Raw genomic sequence first — 22,222 nt, 5'->3', positions numbered from 1 at the left:
GGCCTCTATCAATGTTCTGAGTCCCCTCCCCCCCTCTAGTTTAATCTCCTTGACCACTTTCAAAGTATCTGTATAGCAAATAATTATCAGTATGTTATCATAACATCAAGAGATGTGTAAAACTCTGTCTGACCATGGTCAAGGGAAATTTATGTTCCACTTGTCAAAGGCTTTATCTTGGTCTTTCAGTTCACAAAATACGAAGCTATAGGCAGGTGAACTTCAATCTCCTGATCGAAGTGAATTCATGGTCCCAATCTTTCCCTCTATAAAGCTATGCAGATCTACCTAGTCTATCAGTCTCTTGAACTTAAGATCTCTCTAATTTCTCGAAGTGAAATTTGGGTCTAGTATAATATATGTTATAGTTTTTCACTCTCAAAGTGGTGGTAGCATACACACACACCTGTATAATTAACATTAAATATGTATTGGAAGTCACACCTTGTATATATATCATTTACTTTTTCTAAGAAATACTTATTGTCTAATTTCATAAAGAAAATAAAAAATTATTAATTCACCAGCATTTGTACCCAAAATCTTGTAAATACTAGTATTATATTAATAATCAAGTTTCCAGAATGTCTCTCCTGTTCTGTATTTTTCGAATTTTAGTAAAACCCTATACTGTTGGCCACTTCCTGTTATTAGCCTGACCCTAGAAAAAATGGCGGTCAAAATAAATTGTAAACAATATGGCTTAATGTGCATCTGGAAGCTATATACTTCGCTGCATATCTGCTTATATGGATGCCTCTATTGTTTTACATATTCTTTACAAAGCCTTTTGCATGTGCAGTGGTTTGGAGAATAAAACTGAAGAAAAAAAAACGTATTTACTCTGTCAGAAGTATACGGTAACCCTTTTTTTAAATGGCCTAATTTCCCTAGATTTGAAATTGGGAAAAACATATAAAATTATATATAATTGGGAAAAAAATAGCTAATTTTAGTGAGGGGAAACAGCCGAATATCGGTGGCATTTTAGCCTAAAAAAATCACTGGTTTAACTGATCAGTTTTCATCCTATGCCTGTGCTTTGTCATATAACCCGAATATATATATACAATTGACAATTTGTTTTGACTTGACAAGGAGACAGTAATTTTGAGAAAATAACTTAGAGACATGCCTATAAAACATCCTTAATTATGAGAATTTGTTCTTTGTATAAAGCCTAGTGATGGGCAATCGGACCTCATACCACAATCGATTATCGGCAATAATCGGACACATGTAATCGATTAATAATCGATTATAATCGGAATTGGCATTTAAGTGTTTTAAGTGTTTTCCCCTCAAATTAGATGTAACAGAATCATTAAATGTATGGAAACAACATTTGAATTCTTCTTTGTTTCATTTATTCACTGGTATATAAATCAGAATTCCAATATATCAAGTAATGGAATTTATCTATAATCTCAATGTATCGCAGATATCAGAGATAGGCTCCTTTATTTGACTGTTGAATGTCATTGTTGTTACCGTCCTTCATATCTCCCGCCATTTTCTTTGCTTATTTTTGATCGGGTTTGACATACAGAAAATAAAATTTGAACAAAGTTGAAGTGATTTCCGGATTTTATTTGGTCAACGATGTCGGCGACTTTTATTTTGTAATCGATTAGTAGCATCGTAGGTCTCTGAACGACCGACAATCGATCATCGGCGACAATCGTTTCATCACTAGTAAAGCCACTGGAATTTGTGACATTGTGCTCTGTGTATTTGGTAACTATGAAACTTTATTATTTATGAGAAATTTATCTGGTAAATATGTTCATGCACGTCTACTTTTAGCATAAAGAGAACAAATAAATCCTAAAAAAATCAGTTTATCTATGCAAGATATAGCTCTGTGTTGTTGAAGTCAAGTCAATTACCTAACAACATAAAGGAAAACGTGTCAAAACAATCCTAGGATGTTGTAAATATGCAATCTGGTTACTATGAAATCTGAACCATTATAGTTGGATCTTTAATTTCTGGATTTGACTTGAACTTCAATTTCTTCAACTCTTGAAGTTTTATCAAGGTTCCTTGAACTTCGTATCAACGAGAGTTGCCTGTATATCCAAGATTAAAATGCGGTAGCAAACAAACCCACAGACCAAAAATAATATGCCCTGTGACCTTCAGTTTTGGAAGCATAATGTTAAATAAAACAGAGCAGCAGTACCTGGAAATAGGCGAGGAAGCAGTCCAGTTTCTTCTTGCTGGAGCCCTTGTCAAAGTACGTCCCACAGGTCTCCAATAAGACACAGGCCAAACGGATCCGGAACAAATGTTCGGGGGGATCTAAAGGGGATGGGTTGGCTTCTGAAGACAGAATACATTTATTAGAATGTTTTACTTTTAGATGACATGACTATTTAAGCTCAGTCTCATCCTTGATCATTTCATGACTTCCATTAACAGAAAAACTCGTTAAAAAAATACGAAAGTGTTTAAGATGATATGAAATCAATCAGGCGGAAAATGCAGCCTCTACAGTATCTACAAGCTCTCCTAATGACCTTTTTGACCTTATGATCCCAAAATCAATAAGGTTCTTCATTTCTTGATAACAAGGCTGTACGTGAAGTATAAAATCAAGCAAAAATTGTGTGCACACTCGTACACACTCTAACAGTTCTGTCACCATATCCCTCTCACAATGAATAACACCATATCCCTCTCACAATGAATAACACCATATCCCTCTCACAATGAATAACACCATATCCCTCTCACAATGAATAACAGGGGGATAACAAGCTAGAGCTATAATGCTATCCTGAACTCGAGTAACTGAAGCACAAGATGTAGGTCAGATGCAGCAGAGTTGTAAGAAGAATTTTGACATGTGTCGTATGAGCTAACTTGGTTTTGTATTGCTCTTTGCCATAAGGTAAGAACAGACCTAAACAGTGTCTTTAACCCGAGACATAGAAATACTACATGTAGGTCAAATACATCATCTGGGCCGTGAGCGGAAAAAGAATCCCAAAATGTATCCTATAAAAGAGTCTGCTTTGATTCACTTGTTGTAAGGTGACACTGAAATGCTGTCCTTAACCTTGTGTATATATACATGTGCTATCAGACAGACAGACAGACAGATATCAGTATACCCCACAACTTTGATGCGAGGGCTATAATAATTTTTCATTGCTAACAATACTATTCCATCCTTTTCAATGAAACAAACTGCTACTGATTTCTGTGTTTGTGTGTCCCCTCCCCTTAGTCTTACCTTCCATGACCACACCGAAGGTGATGAAGGAGTACAAGGTCTTGAAGATGACAGCAGATTCCACCATGCGGTAGTTATAGAGTTCTCCCAGATACTTTACACAGCTCACACGCCTCTGGTTGTACTTGGGGTGGTTTATCTGAGAATTATAGACATGCTATGTAACACCAAGGCCAAAAAATATCATTATTTGGTTCTCAAGTCCACCAGCATCTGTTCAAACAATGCACATTCAATTTAACTATTTTCATCCCTAAATGAATAAAATAAAATTTCTCTTAATATGCACTCTTCAGATGCAAAACAAATATAAATCCGGAATTCCTGAGTGCATTTATGATACTCCCATCCTTAAAACATTTGACTAAGTCTGTGTCATCTCAATGTTTATAGATACGAAAAGACACAAGGGTTATTCTGCCATGTCATTGTTCTTACATAACGTCATTGTTCATACAGCCCATAATGTCAATGTTCATACTGCACATAATGTCATTGTTCATACTGCACATAATGTCATTGTTCATACAGCACATGATGTCATTGTTCATACTGCACATAGCGTCATTGTTCATACAGCACATAACGTCATTGTTCATATAGCACATAATGTCAATGTTCATACTGCACATAATGTCAATGTTCATACAGCACATAATGTCATTGTTCATACAGCACATAATGTCAATGTTCATACAGCACATAATGTCATTGTTCATACTGCACATAATGTTAATGTTGACACTGTACATAACGTCATTGTTCATACTGCACATAATGTCAATGTTCATACTGCACATAATGTCAATGTTCATACAGCACATAATGTCATTGTTCATACTGCACATAATGTCAATGTTCATACAGTACATAATGTCATTGTTCATACAGCACATAATGTCATTGTTCATACTGCACATAATGTCATTGTTCATACAGCACATAATGTCAATGTTCATACTGCACATAATGTCAATGTTCATACAGCACATGATGTCATTGTTCGTACAGCACATAATGTCTTTGTTCATACAGCACATAATGTCATTGTTCATACAGCACATAATGTCAATGTTCATACAGCACATAATGTCAATGTTCATACAGCACATAATGTCATTGTTCATACAGCACATAATGTCAATGTTCATACTGCACATAATGTCAATGTTCATACAGCACATAATGTCATTTATTATACAGCACATAATGTCATTGTTCATACAGCACATAATGTCAATGTTCATACTGCACATAATGTCATTGTTCATACAGCACATAATGTCAATGTTCATACTGCACATAATGTCAATGTTCATACAGCACATAATGTCAATGTTCATACAGCACATGATGTCATTGTTCATACTGCACATAATGTCAATGTTCATACAGCACATAATGTCATTGTTCATACAGCACATAATGTCAATGTTCATACAGCACATGTCATTGTTCATACAGCACATAATGTCAATGTTCATACAGCACATAATGTCATTGTTCATACTGCACATAATGTTAATGTTGACACTGCACATAACGTCATTGTTAATACTGCACATAACGTCATTGTTCATACTGCACATGATGTCATTGTTCATACTGCACATAATGTCAATGTTCATACTGTACATAACATCATTGTTCATACTGCACATAATGTCATTGTTCATACAGCACATAATGTCATTGTTCATACTGCACATAATGTCAATGTTCATACTGCACATAATGTCATTGTTCATACAGCACATAATGTCAATGTTCATACAGCACATAATGTCAATGTTCATACAGCACATAATGTCAATGTTCATACAGCACATAATGTCATTGTTCATACTGCACATAATGTCAATGTTCATACAGCACATGATGTCATTGTTCATACAGCACATAATGTCATTGTTCATACTGCACATAATGTCATTGTTCATACTGCACATAATGTCAATGTTCATACAGTCATTGTTCATACAGCACATAATGTCAATGTTCCTACAGCACATAATGTCATTGTTCATACTGCACATAATGTCATTGTTCATACTGCACATAATGTCATTGTTCTTATTGCAAATAACGTCATTGTTCATACTGCACATAACGTCATTGTTCATACTGCACATAACGTCAATGTTCATACTGCACATAACGTCATTGTTCGTACTGCACATAACGTCATTGTTCGTACTGCACATAACGTCATTGTTCGTACTGCACATGTCAATGTTCGTACAGCACATAATGTCAATGTTCATACAGCACATAATGTCAATGTTCATACTGCACATAATGTCATTGTTCATACAGCACATAATGTCATTGTTCATACTGCACATAACGTCATTGTTCGTACTGCACATGTCAATGTTCGTACAGCACATAATGTCAATGTTCATACAGCACATAATGTCAATGTTCATACTGCACATAATGTCAATGTTCGTACAGTGCATGTCAATGTTCCTACAGCACATAATGTCATTGTTCATACAGCACATAATGTCAATGTTCATACTGCACATAACGTCATTGTTCATACTGCACATAATGTCAATGTTCATACAGCACATAATGTCAATGTTCATACTGCACATAACGTCATTGTTCATACAGCACATGTCAATGTTCGTACTGCACATAATGTCAATGTTCATACAGTACATAATGTCATTGTTCATACTGCACATAATGTCAATGTTCATACAGCACATAATGTCATTGTTCATACTGCACATAATGTCAATGTTCATACTGCACATAATGTCAATGTTCGTACTGCACATAATGTCATTGTTCGTACTGCACATAATGTCATTGTTCATACTGCACATAATGTCATTGTTCATACAGCACATAATGTCATTGTTCATACTGCACATAATGCCAATGTTCGTACAGTACATAATGTCATTGTTCATACAGCACATAATGTCATTGTTCATACTGCACATAATGTCATTGTTCATACAGCACATAATGTCAATGTTCGTACAGTACATAATGTCATTGTTCATACTGCACATAATGTCATTGTTCATACAGCACATAATGTCAATGTTCGTACAGCACATAATGTCATTGTTCGTACTGCACATAATGTCAATGTTCATACAGCACATAATGTCAATGTTCATACTGCACATAATGTCAATGTTCATACTGCACATAATGTCAATGTTCATACAGCACATAATGTCAATGTTCATACTGCACATGATGTCATTGTTCGTACAGTACATAATGTCATTGTTCATACAGCACATAATGTCATTGTGCATACAGCACATAATGTCATTGTTCATACAGCACATAATGTCAATGTTCGTACAGTACATAATGTCATTGTTCATACTGCACATAATGTCATTGTTCATACAGCACATAATGTCAATGTTCGTACAGCACATAATGTCATTGTTCGTACTGCACATAATGTCAATGTTCGTACAGTACATAATGTCATTTATTATACAGCACATAATGTCAATGTTCATACTGCAAATAATGTCAATGTTCGTACAGCACATAATGTCATTGTTCATACAGCACATAATGTCATTGTTCATACTGCACATAATGTCATTTATTATACAGCACATAATGTCAATGTTCATACTGCACATGTCATTGTTCGTACAGCACATAATGTCAATGTTCGTACAGCATATAATGTCAATGTTCGTACAGTACATAATGTCATTGTTCATACTGCACATAATGTCATTGTTCATACTGCACATAATGTCATTGTTCATACAGCACATAATGTCATTGTTCATACTGCACATAATGTCATTGTTCATACTGCACATGTCATTGTTCATACTGCACATAATGTCAATGTTCATACAGCACATAATGTCATTGTTCATACTGCACATAATGTCAATGTTCATACAGCACATAATGTCAATGTTCATACTGCACATAATGTCATTGTTCATACTGCACATAATGTCAATGTTCATACTGCACATAATGTCATTGTTCATACTGCACATAATGTCATTGTTCATACTGCACATAATGTCAATGTTCATACAGCACATAATGTCAATGTTCCTACTGCACATAATGTCAATGTTCATACAGCACATAATGTCAATGTTCCTACTGCACATAATATAATGTCAGAAATTTGTAACAGTGACACAATTGGGCGATTTTACCTCCATCCCAAGCCTGGTGTCTTCTAGCACCCCGTCCACTACCTGGATGGCTATATGTTCCTGTAAATAGAGACCGAATACTGGGATAAAAAATACAGGGTTAAGACCAGATATGTTCCTGTAAATACACACAGAATACAGGGATCAGAAATACAGGGTTAAGACAAGATATGTTCCTGTAAATACACACAGAATACAGGGATCAGGGATGCAGAGTTACAACAAGAGCATTCACAGACCTTTGTCAATGTTACACTAAAAAATCCTGTAAATTCCAATTCACTATTAAATCCTCAAAGAACAAGGTACGGTTTTAGCCAAAATCTGCCCTGTCAAGGAAATTCACCAAAATACTAAATCTGGTATTTGAGAATGTGCCATTTATGAAAATGAGCATTGTTATTCTTTATCTACAATAGTAGCTGTAATATATTCAACGGAAAACTTTATATTAACCTGACGACGTCACCAAATTTGACGTTAATTTTGACGTAATATACGAGAGTTCTCCCCAAGTGATGTTTTGAGTAGGAAATAAAAACTGTATCACACATAGAACTATTAATTCTTAATAAATGAGAAATTATTGGTTTTTGTACTGATTTGAATGGGTATTAAATGGAAATTGAAACCACATCAGATATGCCGCACAGGGGCAAAAACTGCAGGTATTCGTGGAAAGCTTTTCTGGTGCAGAAATATAATGGTTTGAACACCAAATTAATTAAAGAAACAGTTATATGCTGGTAACAGTGATTTCTTATTTCTGTCTCCAACTTCCTTTATTGTGGCGAATTTTAAGATTATTTTTTTTATATTTGTTAGAGTCTCGCGTGCATTCGGAAAAAAATGATGACATCAAAGGCAGCTCAAATTCAAATCACTGAATTTTATGCGAAGTTTGGGTTATCACCAATGTAATTCTTCACGAATAGGAACACAATAGAATTCATCGGTATTTGTTTTTAATTGGCATACGCAATATTCCATATATGTATATTCTCAATATTATATGCGTGGTATTAAGTTGGAGCAAAATGTCATTTCATAGGTATACTCAGGAAAAAACGCATTGTTTCTGAGAAACTAGAAACACAACTTCAAAGGGAAGATAATTATGAAACGGTTAGGATTATCAGTGGTATGGCCATCGCTTCGTGACCGGGAGGTATAGTGTGTTTGAACCCCGCTCATGACATGCCACGTCGAACCTGAGACGTAGACATACATGTGCTCTTCGACAAACGCTCGACAAAAGTGAGAATCACGGGTCTTTCAGATAGGCACCTGATGCCACCTCGACTGTGTCCAGGGGTCCGTGTTTGCCCTACTCTTTATTTTGTATTCTTTATAGAAATTACGCAAATTCGAATTCATCACTATTCGATATCTTCAGCTTTTCGTGACCTTAAAAAAGGAGGTCCTGTGTCACAACAGGTATTGGCACGTTAAAAAAAATCAATGCTATAGCCTTAAATGCTAATCATAGGTTTTATATGTGGTACTTCACATACAGCTGATGATTTCTCAATTTGAGAGAAAAGTTCTCGAAAGGACGTAAAATAAATAAACAAACAAAACTCTCTCTTCTCTCTCTCCTCTCCTCTCTCTCTCTCTCTCACTCACCACTATCAGCTTCTCCACAAAAAATCGTCAATGTGTTCGGTACTGTACAACTGAGCGATACAAAGCTGGTACACCCCAACACTTGGTTTGCGCAATTTAGTGTCATTGTATCCACTTTTGCTCAAAGAAACCCTCTTAAAAGTTGTTAAATACAAAAATTATTCGATAGTTTATACAAGAGAAATAAAACTTAAGACTTGCTAACCAACCCCTGCCCCATGATAAAAGAAAACCATTCAAATCTAAACTGCATTTTCTCATTATGCAAGTATATACATACATTGTATATTTATCTTGAATGGAGAAAAACAAAATTTTGACGGAATGCTCAATACTGCGAGTCTCAATATTATATTTATATATAGATCTATTCATATGTTGTGTATTCGCTTTGTGTACCCCCCCCCCCCCCCCCCCCCCTCCCCCGGACTGCATTTTAAATAGTAGTAGAGAAAGATAGATGAAATGTAATTGTAAGTGATACACTGGATACATGTAATCAACCCACTCCAATGATACCAAAATCCCTATTTTTGTGTTTGTCAATGTTTTCGAGAAGTCAACCCCCCCCCCCCCCCTTTTTTTTAAAAAAAAAACAAAAAACGATCTATGCGCCTATAATCTATTTCAATCATTGTAAATTAAAATGCATATAGTAGGCCTAATACGATCCGAGTAACACATATGGAGCAAATTATCTTTCAGGCACCTCAATTTAAAAATAATTTTAATGAGTAACATATATTCCTTAGTAAAAAGTGCCTTGCAAGAAATGTATATTAATCCCTATCTTAGCTACACAAAATTTTTTTGTTTTGTATTGTGTTTTCAAAAATGAAAGTGAATTAGTGTTCCCCAAACAATGAAATAGTTTTGTAACCATTGCAGATATAGAAGAACACTGAAGACCCCCAGTGCCATATTGTGACACCGGTCATCCGGTGTTAAGGTCATCTCCAAGGACCCGTGACATTCACACTTGATGCCGAGCATTTTGGCGATGAAACTGTCACTACCTGTTTTAACGACTTCAGTCTGTCGCGGCCGGGATTCGAACCCCCGGGCCTTCCGCTTGCGAGGCGAACGCTCTAACCGCTCGGCCACCGCGGTGGTGTAAATTTACAAATAGTGTGCTTAAAATTTTATATTTCTGAATAACCATCGTAAACTTTCTGACATAAATTGTTGTCTTTGATAAATATAAAATGTTACACTCGCGCTAAATACGTCACTGATGTACGTACGTACCTAGGTGGATATTGTCGTCTGCTGTTACATGCCGTTTCCCATTTAATCAAATGAATGTGAATGGTAAAAAATAATGCTTGAATCTTCAAGGAATATATTATTTATTAAAAGAATCGTCCATCGTTATATAAACTATTTAAATGTAGTTTGCCTGGTATGTAACATGAATTCTCACGAATCGTCGGTTGGTGCTATTTATATACCGTTCTGTTTACACTATAGTCATAACAACAAAAATGGCATCCGGTCTGTAAGATAGGCTTAAATTTATCCGGATTTTTATTATTATTATGATGATTTTAATAAATGTCAATGTGTTTAAATAAATAACTATATGAGCATATATTATTTGAAAATATATTTACTACTCAAATGATTCTCGTTTCCTCTTCAACCGCCACGATCAACGCAAATTGCGTCACGATGGCGAATTTGTTAGTATCTTTCAACTGATATTTTAACCCCTCTTCCATCGTCGCCCGGGATGAAACTAAGAGGAATTGTAAGTTATTTAGTAAATTTTTAATCCATATAAAAATTATTCCGGGCGACGAGGGAAGAGGTGTTCAATTTCACAAGTTTATCAATACAAAAACCATGAAAACACCACAAATAGCCTGAAAGCCCTTACTTTATTTGATTATGTACTACGCATGCGCGTAGATGAGTTGATTTCCATATGCTTTTGAGAGTTACTATAAGTTACTCTTTTAGGAATTTGACAGGAAAATATCTGCAACGCAAAATAATTTTCCTCCATAAACGCCGGGCAGAATTTGGCTAAAACCGTACCTTGTCCTTAAGTCTCTTGTTGCTGGCCATTTGACACTGTATATATACACATCATTAAAGTCTTTTAAATATGATAAAAATCCACTAAAATTGTAAATAAATATGTTTAGTGTAATCCGGTAAATCAACACCTCAACACAACCTCCCACGCAGAGATAAAAGACAATCATAGAACTGCTGTTCATGTCTTGATATTTTAAGCTGCAAAATTTAGCTACACTATCAGGAACAAATGAGAGTCATCTTAATCTATCCAGTGTGAAACTAATTTTACTATAAACATAAAACTACTCCACATGTATCGGTACCTGAAGTCATCTGAGAGATCCGTGGAGTCTTAATTCCTGTAAATACTCACATGATACGGAGCCAGGCCGGCCAACAGATTGGCAGCACAGTGAATGGAATTATAGCGGACATTCCACACAGCAATCAGGCACTTGGTGGCATAGAATGCTATCTGCAATCATTAATATCAAATTTTATTGCCAAAGAATGCAACCTAAAACAGGGTATATATAAACAGATTGTGAAAATGGTTAAGGAGCATGTCTTTACCCCATCATTTCTGAAGCAAACTCTCCCTAAAGTTTTAAGCCTTTGTCTGGGATTTTTCTATCTCTACCTAAAGTTTTAAGCTTTTGTCTGTTTTTTCTAACTCTACCTAAAATTTTAAACTTTTGTCTGGGTTTCTTCTATTTAAAGTGGGAATGGGGTTGTTAAGTGACATCACATTGGAACAATTGTAAATAGCCAATATAATCAGAGTTAACCCCTTAGAGTTCACTCCTTTTATGCCGACCAACAACTCATCAACATATACAAAGAAAGATAACTCTCATGTAATGAGAGTGACATGCACGTTTTCAGTACATGCTTATAAGAGCATGCGTAATGAGGAAGCTTCCTTTTCCAACTTGTAGCTGCTGCGATTAAGACCCATCCCACCCAACCCGTTTCTGATATATTTCGGATATTTCTGTTTTTGTTTCAATTTTCATTTCAGGTATTGGGCGATCCTTGGAAACATACCGATACATAATAGACGTCGTGGCTTTATACAGATGTGTATTCTGGTGGAACCGTTGGTTTTTACACTGACTTGGCCGAATTTTGAACTTTGAACCCTGCCCTAGATTTCTATTGTTTTCCAGGGTCTGGGGCCAATAATTGGGCTTCTGTCATTTTCTCATTTTCATTGATATTGCTATGTCATACACTGTTGACAAAGTCGGTGTAGCTCATTGTCGTTGTACATTATTGATGTTCATATTTGTCATTGATTCACCTTGTATACTCATTTGCCATAACCCATGGCACCGTTGTTATTGTCAAGAATTTGCTCTCTATATATAAAGCCATGACAAAAACTGCCAACTCAGTCTTGGAGTTGATGTGTCGTCATAACTGATACTGTTCCTCAGTACTTCTAATAGACATTTTATTTTTGTGACTGTAATCCAACTGAACATTTCAATCATTCTAAATTTTCAAATGAAAATGAAGTTCTTTTTACACTTAATTTTTTTAAGTGGTCCTCATTTGAGAATTATAGTTACCTCTGGATCATCCCATGGAAGTCTCCTCATCTGTCTCAGGACCTGAAAGAAGTCAAGTATAGTCAAATGATAATAGTCAAGTTTAGTCAAATGATATTAGTCTAGGATAGTCAACTGATAATAGTCAAGGATAGTCGAAGGATAATAGTCAAGGATAGTCAAAGGATAATAGTCAAGGACAGACAAATGATAATAGTCAAATGATAATAGTCAAGGATAGTCAAAGGATAATAGTCTAGGACAGTCAAATGATAATAGTCAAGGATAGACAAATGATAATAGTCAAGGATAGTCAAATGATAATAGGCAAGGATAGTCAAATAATAATAGTCAAGGATAGTTAAATGATAATAGTCAAGGATAGTCGAAGGATAATAGTCTGGGATAGTCTATTAAACACAATATCAGGGATAGTCAAATAATAGTTTTGGATAATGAAATAACAATCTTGGATAGGCAAATAATAGTCTTGGATAGTCAAATAATAATAGTCTTGGATAGTCAAATAATAATGGCATGGGTAGTCACACAAAAATATTCAGGGGTAGTAAAATAATGATAGTCAGGAATAGTCAAATAAGGCAGGAAAATCAAACAACAATAGTCAAATAGATTTCATAGATATAGTAAGATAATCAATGGAAATACATGTTCCACGACACTTCTAGCTTGCAGAGTTGGGGAAAACTGCCGGTCATGCCGGCAAAACCGATTAAAAATGCTTGTGACCGGTATAAACGCCATTGATGTCGGTCCAAATGACCGGCCTGGTTTTTTGTTTTTGTTTTGTATCCTGCAAGCATCGGCGCATTTTTCAGCGCCGTAATACTTTTTTCCTTAAACAAGATCGAGGCTGATGAAAGCGAAACAAGCATGGCCGCGTGGCCCAATCTACAGCTGGAGCGAAACCAGGTAAAAAATGTAAACTAACAGATGAAGACAAGGTTAAATACGAAAAATCTTGACAAAGAGAATTGAAACACAATTGGACAGAGGGACGGGAATGGTTAAAATTTGATGGTGTTAAAATGGCATGCAATATTTGCATTGACAGACTGCCGGCTGCATACCAAATAACCGCTTACAAAATTTTATCGTCGCCTCATTAAAATACAGGTACTCTTCTATGCAAGGTGAAGATAACGAACAGTGATCAATCTCATAACTCCTACAAGCAATACAAAATAGATAGTTGGGCAAACACGGACCCCTGGACACACCAGAGATCATGAAAATTCTGTTCTTAACCGAGGAGCTGTGGAGATTTCACAAGCATAGAAATGGAGACTGAGTAAATGTAATTATGAAGTATAACGATGTTTAATAAAGGAAATAAATGTTGTGTACTTTTTGTTTTTGTTTTTTTAATTTTGTGACTTTAGATTTCGGACTGGCTTAAATTATTTCGGACTGGCTTATGTTGCCTTCTTGTCAGTCCGAATGACTGGCTATCTAAAAATGTTTTCTACAACTCTGAGCTTGGATTTCTCAAAAAAAAAAAAAAAACCCTCAAATTTAAGACTTTTCTTTTATTTGAGAAGTCAAAATTTGAGTAAAATCTCAGATTAAGTCCAAGTTTATATCGAGAAATCCAGGCCAGAGCTAATTACAGTCTTATTCAAACTGAAATAAGACACAAGTATGATGAATGTCTTTTTTTGACATAAATGTGATGTACAAACCTTTTCTGTTTCTGTGGTAACTTTAGACAGGCACTTATACAGCAATTTGTGGTATACAAACCTTTTCTGTGGTGACTTTAGACAGGCACTTATACAGCAATTTGTGGTATACAAACCTTTTCTGTGGTGACTTTAGACAGGTTCTTATAAAGCAGTTTGTGATGTACCTACCTTTTCTGTGGTAACTTTAGAGAGATCCTTATAAAGCAGTTTGCGAATATATTCATGCATTGGTGGTCGGACTTTTTGCATGGACTGCTGGGCCTCGGGGGGATTGCTGTAGTAAAATGCATTCTCTATCATGGTGGTGTATCGACTCTCTAAGTGAAGGGCTGACTTCTTCCTCATCATTACATCCTATGTAAAAACAATTCATTAATGGTGTTTAACTGCATACTGTAAAATTGCCTATTTTCATAGTGTCCAATATTTAATTATATGTACTATTTATCATAGGGTTCAATATGTAATTACATGTACTATTTATCATAGGGCCCAATATGTACTATTACAAATACTTAGAGGAAATTGAAATGGTCTAATGTTCACACAAGACAGAGACAGAGCTCTCACACTAGGTTGTTTAAGTGGCTTCTAAAGACATGTATTAAAAGGAGAGTGTGTGTGTCATACCAGATATATCTTAGTCCTGTGATGGGAGTCCTGAGATCTGTACAGAAAACGTCCACATGAATCCAACAGGGCACATGCCATCTCAATGTTGTGGTGGGAAAAATCAAACATCAGCATCTGTCAACACAACAAACATAAATGAGACTCGATTTTAGGAACGTACACATACTGTGCAAGTACAGTACTAAAAATCAGATTTTCTTCTCTAAATATACACATATTTATTTCAATGTTGCTTGTTGCTAGTGTTACATTTTATCATTAATTTACATAATCTCCACTTTCAAAAATGTTACTAAAATGTGTAGTGTCATACTGTTGTCATGTGTAGTGTCATACTGTTGTCATGTGTAGTGTAATACTGCTGTCATGTGTAGTGTCATACTGTTGTCATGTGTAGTGTAATACTGCTGTCATGTGTAGTGTAATATTGTTGTCATGTATAATGTAATAATGTTGTCATGTGTAGTGTAATACTGCTGTCATGTGTAGTGTCATACTGTTGTCATGTGTAGTGTAATACTGCTGTCATGTGTAGTGTCATACTGTTGTCATGTGTAGTGTAATACTGTTGTCATGTGTAGTGTAATATTGTTGTCATGTGTAGTGTAATATTGTTGTCATGTGTAGTGTCATACTGTTGTCATGTGTAGTGTAATACTGTTGTCATGTGTAGTGTAATATTGTTGTCATGTGTAGTGTAATATTGTTGTCATGTATAGCACAATAAAGATCCCTCCCTGATCAATGGCCATAAGCGCAAAGCATAGGCTTGCAGCCCTTTACCGATAATGGTATTTTCATATGAGTGAAAAATTCTTGAGAGGGACTTTAAACAAAATGCTATCAATTAATACAGTCGTCATGTGAGTGTAAAGGAAGAGGAAAACATTAACTTACTTTCAAGCAATGAAGAGCTTCTGACTTTGGAAAAAGCTTAAATTTAACTAGTTCTCCTGCAAAAGATGAGAAACATGCATAATTAAAAAGATTAAAAGCAAAACCAAATTTCTGTAAAATGTCTATTACCAGGTATATAACAGATAACAAATTTACCAGTTTCTACTTGGTTTGTACCGCTACATGTACATCACATTATACATGTGTAAAACTCATTTGGTTGACATTTGTGAGGATGACTTGTAACAAAAACAAGTTCTGATGAATAATTTTGTATTATGTACATGAATATACATGTAAGTAGCGATAAACAAATTCAAGGTTTTCCAATTTTCAATTCTTGCCAATAAATTCAAAAAGACAATGATTGTAGAAATATAATCCACTGCTGACACCACTAATTTACAACAGATAAATCGGGCAGTAATTAACAAGGGTTCTATGTCAATCCAGCAAACAATCAGTTAGATTACAGACATTTAACTCACCAATAAATCGCACAGTTTTTAACTTCGATTCTATGTTAATTTGATCCTTCTTTCGTACCTAGAAATTCAAAATATTTCAAAAATCATTCAAAATAATAATAAAAAAAAAAAAAAAAATAAAATAAAAGAGAGAGTATAGAAGAGATAACATTTTCAAATCAATGTCGTGACTTACATGCCATCTGAAGTCTCCCTTAAGAAGCTGTACCAGATCACTCGCCACATCAGGCATGCAGGGTAACAGTGTCGCCACGAAACGGGAGTAAAACGGCAACAGATCATACCTACACAAAGACAATAATGTCAATATTAACCATAGCCAAAGACAATAATAGTCAATATTAACCATAGCCAAAGACAATAATAATCAATATTAACCATAGCCAAAGACAATAATAGTCAATATTAACCATAGCCAAAGACAATAATAGTCAATAGTAACCATAGCCAAAGACAATAATAGTCAATATTAACCATAGCCAAAGACAATAATAGTCAATATTAATCATAGCCAAAGACAATAATAGTCAATATTAACCATAGTCAAAGACAACAATAGTCAATATTAACCATGCGAATGTTTCAAGAATTATGTCTGATCATGCAAGTGTGTATATTTACAACACTCGTGGAGGGAAATCTGTATTTCTTACTGATTTCAGAATTATACGTGGTCTCAACATTATAATGACAAAAGTAGCACAATATCTTAAAACTCACCTTAATAAAAATAGAAAGTCATAATTTCCTACTCTATACCATTCAATATCATTACTATATCACACAAATTTTTGTTCCAACCTTATCTTAAAATTGACATTGAAGTAGATGAGGACAGCTGTTTTATGAACTGACCTGGTTCGGTGGACCGTGAAGAGAGCTCTCACCAACTTCTTTCTGTTGCTCTTTGTGTTGAAATTCATACAAAACTCTATTGCTGCCTGAAACAGGTAAATTCAAACAAAACTCTATTGCTGCCTGAAACAGGTATATTCATACAAAACTCTATCGCTGCCTGAAACAGGTAAATTCATACAAAACTCTATCGCTGCCTGAAACAGGTATATTCATTTTTTAATATAAAATTCAGTAATGATGCAATTATGATAATTACTCAGGAGTTAAATTGCTATCTCAATTATTCATAATATCCAAATACCTGCACTGATCCCTTACAGATTAAATAAAATCAAAAATTGAACACATCAAATCTTAGCAATGCTCACTAAGAATACCCCCCCCCCCCCCCCCCCCCCCCCCCCCCCCAACATCTCCCAAAGGGTGTTGTTAATAGGTATAAATTACCTCTTTCCTGAGTGTAAAAATATGGTATGCCTTTGTAGAAGAAAATGGAAGATATAGTCCGAACACAAATCCATGGCATAAACCTATAATTTTGACCTTGAGATCAAAGGTCAAGGTCCTAAAGGGGTCATGAATGTACAATTATTCAATGGAAGGACATACTAACTTTCTGGCGAGAGTTTGGTTGAACAGTCTCATTTGTTCAGAAGGCAGGATGACAATAAGAACAGTTATACTTCACATACTTCTGGTGGAAGTAAGCTAACCTGGATCCCAGATTTCACACCTGTCACTGTGCCCTACCTTGTCTTCACACCTGTCACTGTGCCCTACCTTGTCTTCACACCTGTCATTGTGCCCTACTTCGACTTCACACCTGTCACTGTGCCCTACCTTGTCTTCACACCTGTCACTGTGCCCTACCTTGTCTTCACACCTGTCACTGTGCCCTACCTTGTCTTCACACCTGTCATTGTGCCCTACCTTGACTTCACACCTGTCATTGTGCCCTACTTCGACTTCACACCTGTCACTGTGCCCTACCTTGTCTTCACACCTGTCACTGTGCCCTACCTTGTCTTCACACCTGTCATTGTGCCCTACCTTGTCTATGAGATCTTTGTTGACACAGTTTGGTAGTGTCTGAATGTAAGCTTCGTACTGCATCTTCATTAGGCTGCCCGTGTCTGTATCTTCCTCTGTGTAAACAGTTTTATTTATTTTTTAACTTGTGTGTTACATCAGCTTCATGAATTTTTACCATTACATTGTAAACTAGATACTGTAGCTTGCATATGAAATCAGTATTCAATCAACAACATGAAAGGACAATATGCAGTATTGATTATTTTCTGCCCCCTAAATCACATATTTTGAAATAGAACTATGTAATACTTAAGAACAACATGTCAAGTTGAACTTTTTTTAAAACAGTAAAAATGAACTCTCTTCATAATATTAATATTTAGTTAATGATGCAATGAAAAGAACATGAAATTCAATTAATATTTAAAAAAAAAAAAAACAATTTTCAAAAAATTATGTCAATTCTTGTTGTTTAATTTTTCTGGTTTTTGTTTGAAAATATATCCAGAACAGATGTAATCACACACTTATGTGACACTTGACTCATGGCTGTACTTTACAGAAATTGTAGGAAATGGCCCTTCCAAAATGCCATCACCATCTACAGTGTACATGTGTATATATTTTATGAGAAACATCAACTACATATATCACTGAATTTCATTTATCAAGTGCTTGAATCATTTTACATTTCAAGATATTTTCAGGGGGAGGGGGCATATATTTAGTAAAGTACCATAATAACAAATCCCGAGAACATAACATGAAAACAAATACGTGTATCAACAAAAACAAACAGGGTGGATATGCAAATTCCAATTCATGTCAAATACAGGCAATAATATTGCTCGTGTTCAAACATCATTGCAAGACAGCTTCAGAATTTCACACTGTAAATATGTAAAGGTAAAACAAACAGCGACATAATCTTCATATTCATGTACTTCCAGGAAAATCCTTACATAATGACTGTTCAACAATGCACCAGAGTGTGTAATACCTATCATTTTATCATCAAGATACAATAATCTCGATTCAATTATTTTCAGCTTGATTCCGTAACATAAAATGAATATCTATTTAACAATTATGTAGATATTTATCAATACATGTATAAAACTTCAATAATTTAATGCTTTCAATTTGTTTATTGCTATCTGAAATCTGAATATTAAAAGAAAATGTGTGAATAACTGTTATTTCAAATAAAAAATCAATATATGCATCCAGGGGTGCATGAGCCGAGTTGCATGGGATACATTGTAAAGTCGGGAATGATGTGGCATATTTATAATTGGGAAGAACTAATTTCAGTTTTAAACTTTTCGAGTTACTGTCCAGAAACCATAACTTTTATTTGTCTGAAGTTTTCAATCTATTTTCGGTCACTGTGACCTTGACCTTTGACCTTTTTTCTCCAAAATCAATAGGGGCCTTGCTTTGCTGGTATCCAACAATATATCCAAGTTTCATTTGATTCAAATTAAAAATTTTCGAGTTATCCTCCGGAAACCAAAATTTTTTGAAATTCTAAATCTATTTTCGGTCACTGTGATCTTGACCTTTGACCTATTTTCTCCAAAATCAATAGGGGTCTTTCTTACCTGGTACATAACAATATTTTTAAGTATCATTTGATTCAGATTTAAACTTTCTGAGTTATCATCCGGAAACCAAATTTTTCTGAAATTTTCATTCTATATTCGGTCACTATGACCTTGACCTTTTTTCTCCAAAATCAGTAGGGGTCTTCCTTACCTGGTACCCAACAATATATCAGTTTCATTTGATTCAGATTTAAATTTTCTGAGTTATCATCCGGAAACCAAATTTTTCTGAAATTTTCATTCTATTTTCGGTCACTGTGACCTTGACCTTGGACCATTTTTCTCCAAAATCAATAGGGGTCTTCCTTACGTGGTACTCAACAATATATCAAAGTTTCATTTGATTAGATTGTAAACTTTTCGAGTTATCATCCGGAAACCATTTGTTGACGCCCAACCCGCACGCCAACCCGCCTGCCCGCATCACCAAACCAATAGCCGAGTTAAACTTCGTTGCAACTCGGCTAAAAATGATTGAAGAAAACAGTGTTTCCACAAGCTCTGTATAATGAGGAGGCATTTTTCAACAATATCCAGCAATTTACTGATTGGAATTTGCACAAACAAACCCTTTATGTGTAAAATGCGTAAAACATAAAGTAATCTGAAAGTTGCATAAACTAACTCACTTCTTAGTTTCAAGAAACCTATGAATATTGAAATAAGCCCAAACAAACATGAATATTTGAAAACAAGCAAACTAAGAAAAACGCATTACAGTTTTATGCACTTACTTCAAAACTTCCACCAAAATTTAATGCATTTTCATCCATTCACCAATGAACAACAAATACCTATGACAACCCTATAATATTCGGGTAACACAGAACATGTATACATAAATGTATTAATTTCGAATTCTAACACTACAATCAAATTGGCACTGATAGGCTTGTCTTGGAGATCACAGAGTGGAAGCTCTCTACTGCTGACCTTCAGGACTGAGAAAAATGGAGATCTTAGGTGAGATCTGCCATGCATGCAGCTAGCCAACTATCTGAAAGGGGCCCAACTAGTGTGGACAATGCCCCTTGACCTGCATGTAAATAAAAAGGAACCGACTGACCAAATGCTTAAGACAAGCAATGAGGATCAGGTGGTCCACTTGTCAAAGATTTTCAGAGGACCTTCTCAAACTCTGGCTGACCTTCATAAATGTCTGAATTCTTAACATACATAACTTTGATTGAACAAAAGAATTGAAGTATAAATTTGTATTTATGATACAAATGACATTGAAGAGGTGTGAAGGACTCTTGGCTTGATTTTTGGACTGCCATCTTTATCCGTGCTGAATCATAGCCAAGATTGGGCATGAAGCAGACAAGAGGTGAAGATTGTTTCAGCATTTGTGGCTGTTTGTATTTCTATGGCTGATTAACAAGGCTGCCACAGAAGTAATGAAATGCAGCTGCAGTATGCGCTGCATGTGTAGAGGCACCGGGTAGCTAAATTTTCATCTATCAATGGAAAGAAATCACTGATTTTAGTTCTCTTGGCTGGCGAAGGTTCTCATGAAATAAAGGTATGCATTATTTATTTATCCATTGACTTCCAGTGAAAGTATACAACGAAGACTATTTGAAATTTGATTTTAATCTACTTTCATTGAAAGATAAAACTTTAAGTGGATCGATATCCCTCTAGTACAGAATATTAGGGGGATCTTCCCATTTCATGGTGTACTTGGGCAGACGGACGGTCTACTGTAAGTGACCAACCCAGAGGATACGTCTCAAATATACAAAGCAGAGCTACATGTATAAAACACATCATGTTTCCCTGTATCAAGAGAGGGACACTCAATTTTGACACTACTTCTTCAAGTATATAGACTTACCATCAACATCCGGCAGCATTCCAAAATCTTCTGATTCCTCTTCTTGTTGGTCAGCGGTGTCTTTACTTTCCACTTCAGCAATCTGTTTCTCTGTTTCCATCTCTCTCTCCACATCTTCAATTTGTAGGTTCTCTAAGTCTGAAAACGAACAACCAATATCTGACATACATGTACAACTAGAAAACACATTATTTATCTCCGAGTCTGGAAATCATTGATCATAGTTTGATATATGATTAGTAAACAATTATCTATAGGTACTCTACAGCCACGGTCTGATAAATAACTAGTAAGAACATATAGAAAGTAACAACCAATGCCTTTAGAACTATATGCAGTACACATGTGTGATATAAAACACTGTATCAATATCTAAAGTATCCATGCTTGGGAAGTCAGGACCCCAATATGCAAAATATAGACCTCATGAATTTTATCACCTACATGTACTGTATACATGTGTAGTCCTTGGAAACAATAAACTAGAGCTTTCACACACCTTTGCCAAATTCCTTACACTCTCTGTGTAACATAAACC

General features: G+C 35.3%; 1 protein-coding gene and 1 non-coding gene across 4 annotated transcripts in view; both read right to left on the bottom strand.

The window, feature by feature from the left end:
* Nucleotides 1-22,222, bottom strand: part of LOC125653394 (regulator of nonsense transcripts 2-like) — a 60,802-nt gene that overhangs the window by 15,503 nt on the left and 23,077 nt on the right. For 2 of the 3 annotated variants that reach the window (XM_048882833.2, XM_048882834.2), the window contains exons 19-32: nucleotides 21,685-21,822; nucleotides 20,474-20,491; nucleotides 18,256-18,350; nucleotides 17,203-17,288; nucleotides 16,523-16,631; nucleotides 16,348-16,405; nucleotides 15,860-15,915; nucleotides 14,960-15,076; nucleotides 14,498-14,683; nucleotides 12,645-12,686; nucleotides 11,444-11,545; nucleotides 7,420-7,479; nucleotides 3,242-3,380; nucleotides 2,186-2,325 (exon numbers count right to left, since the gene is read on the bottom strand). In XM_048882833.2, the coding sequence (XP_048738790.2) occupies nucleotides 2,186-2,325; nucleotides 3,242-3,380; nucleotides 7,420-7,479; nucleotides 11,444-11,545; nucleotides 12,645-12,686; nucleotides 14,498-14,683; nucleotides 14,960-15,076; nucleotides 15,860-15,915; nucleotides 16,348-16,405; nucleotides 16,523-16,631; nucleotides 17,203-17,288; nucleotides 18,256-18,350; nucleotides 20,474-20,491; nucleotides 21,685-21,822 (1,346 nt within the window). The remainder of the gene's footprint in view (nucleotides 1-2,185; nucleotides 2,326-3,241; nucleotides 3,381-7,419; nucleotides 7,480-11,443; nucleotides 11,546-12,644; nucleotides 12,687-14,497; nucleotides 14,684-14,959; nucleotides 15,077-15,859; nucleotides 15,916-16,347; nucleotides 16,406-16,522; nucleotides 16,632-17,202; nucleotides 17,289-18,255; nucleotides 18,351-20,473; nucleotides 20,492-21,684; nucleotides 21,823-22,222) is intronic. The other variant, XM_048882835.2, reaches the window with a different exon arrangement.
* Nucleotides 10,082-10,155, bottom strand: Trnaa-cgc (transfer RNA alanine (anticodon CGC)). Its single transcript has one exon. It is a non-coding gene; the product is annotated as a tRNA-Ala (tRNA).

This window comes from Ostrea edulis, chromosome 7 (genome assembly GCF_947568905.1).
Source record: "Ostrea edulis chromosome 7, xbOstEdul1.1, whole genome shotgun sequence".
NCBI classification, from domain to species: Eukaryota; Metazoa; Mollusca; class Bivalvia; order Ostreida; family Ostreidae; genus Ostrea; species Ostrea edulis.
Note: the sequence above shows the minus strand (reverse complement) of the source record. Positions and strands in the feature narration are given on the sequence as shown.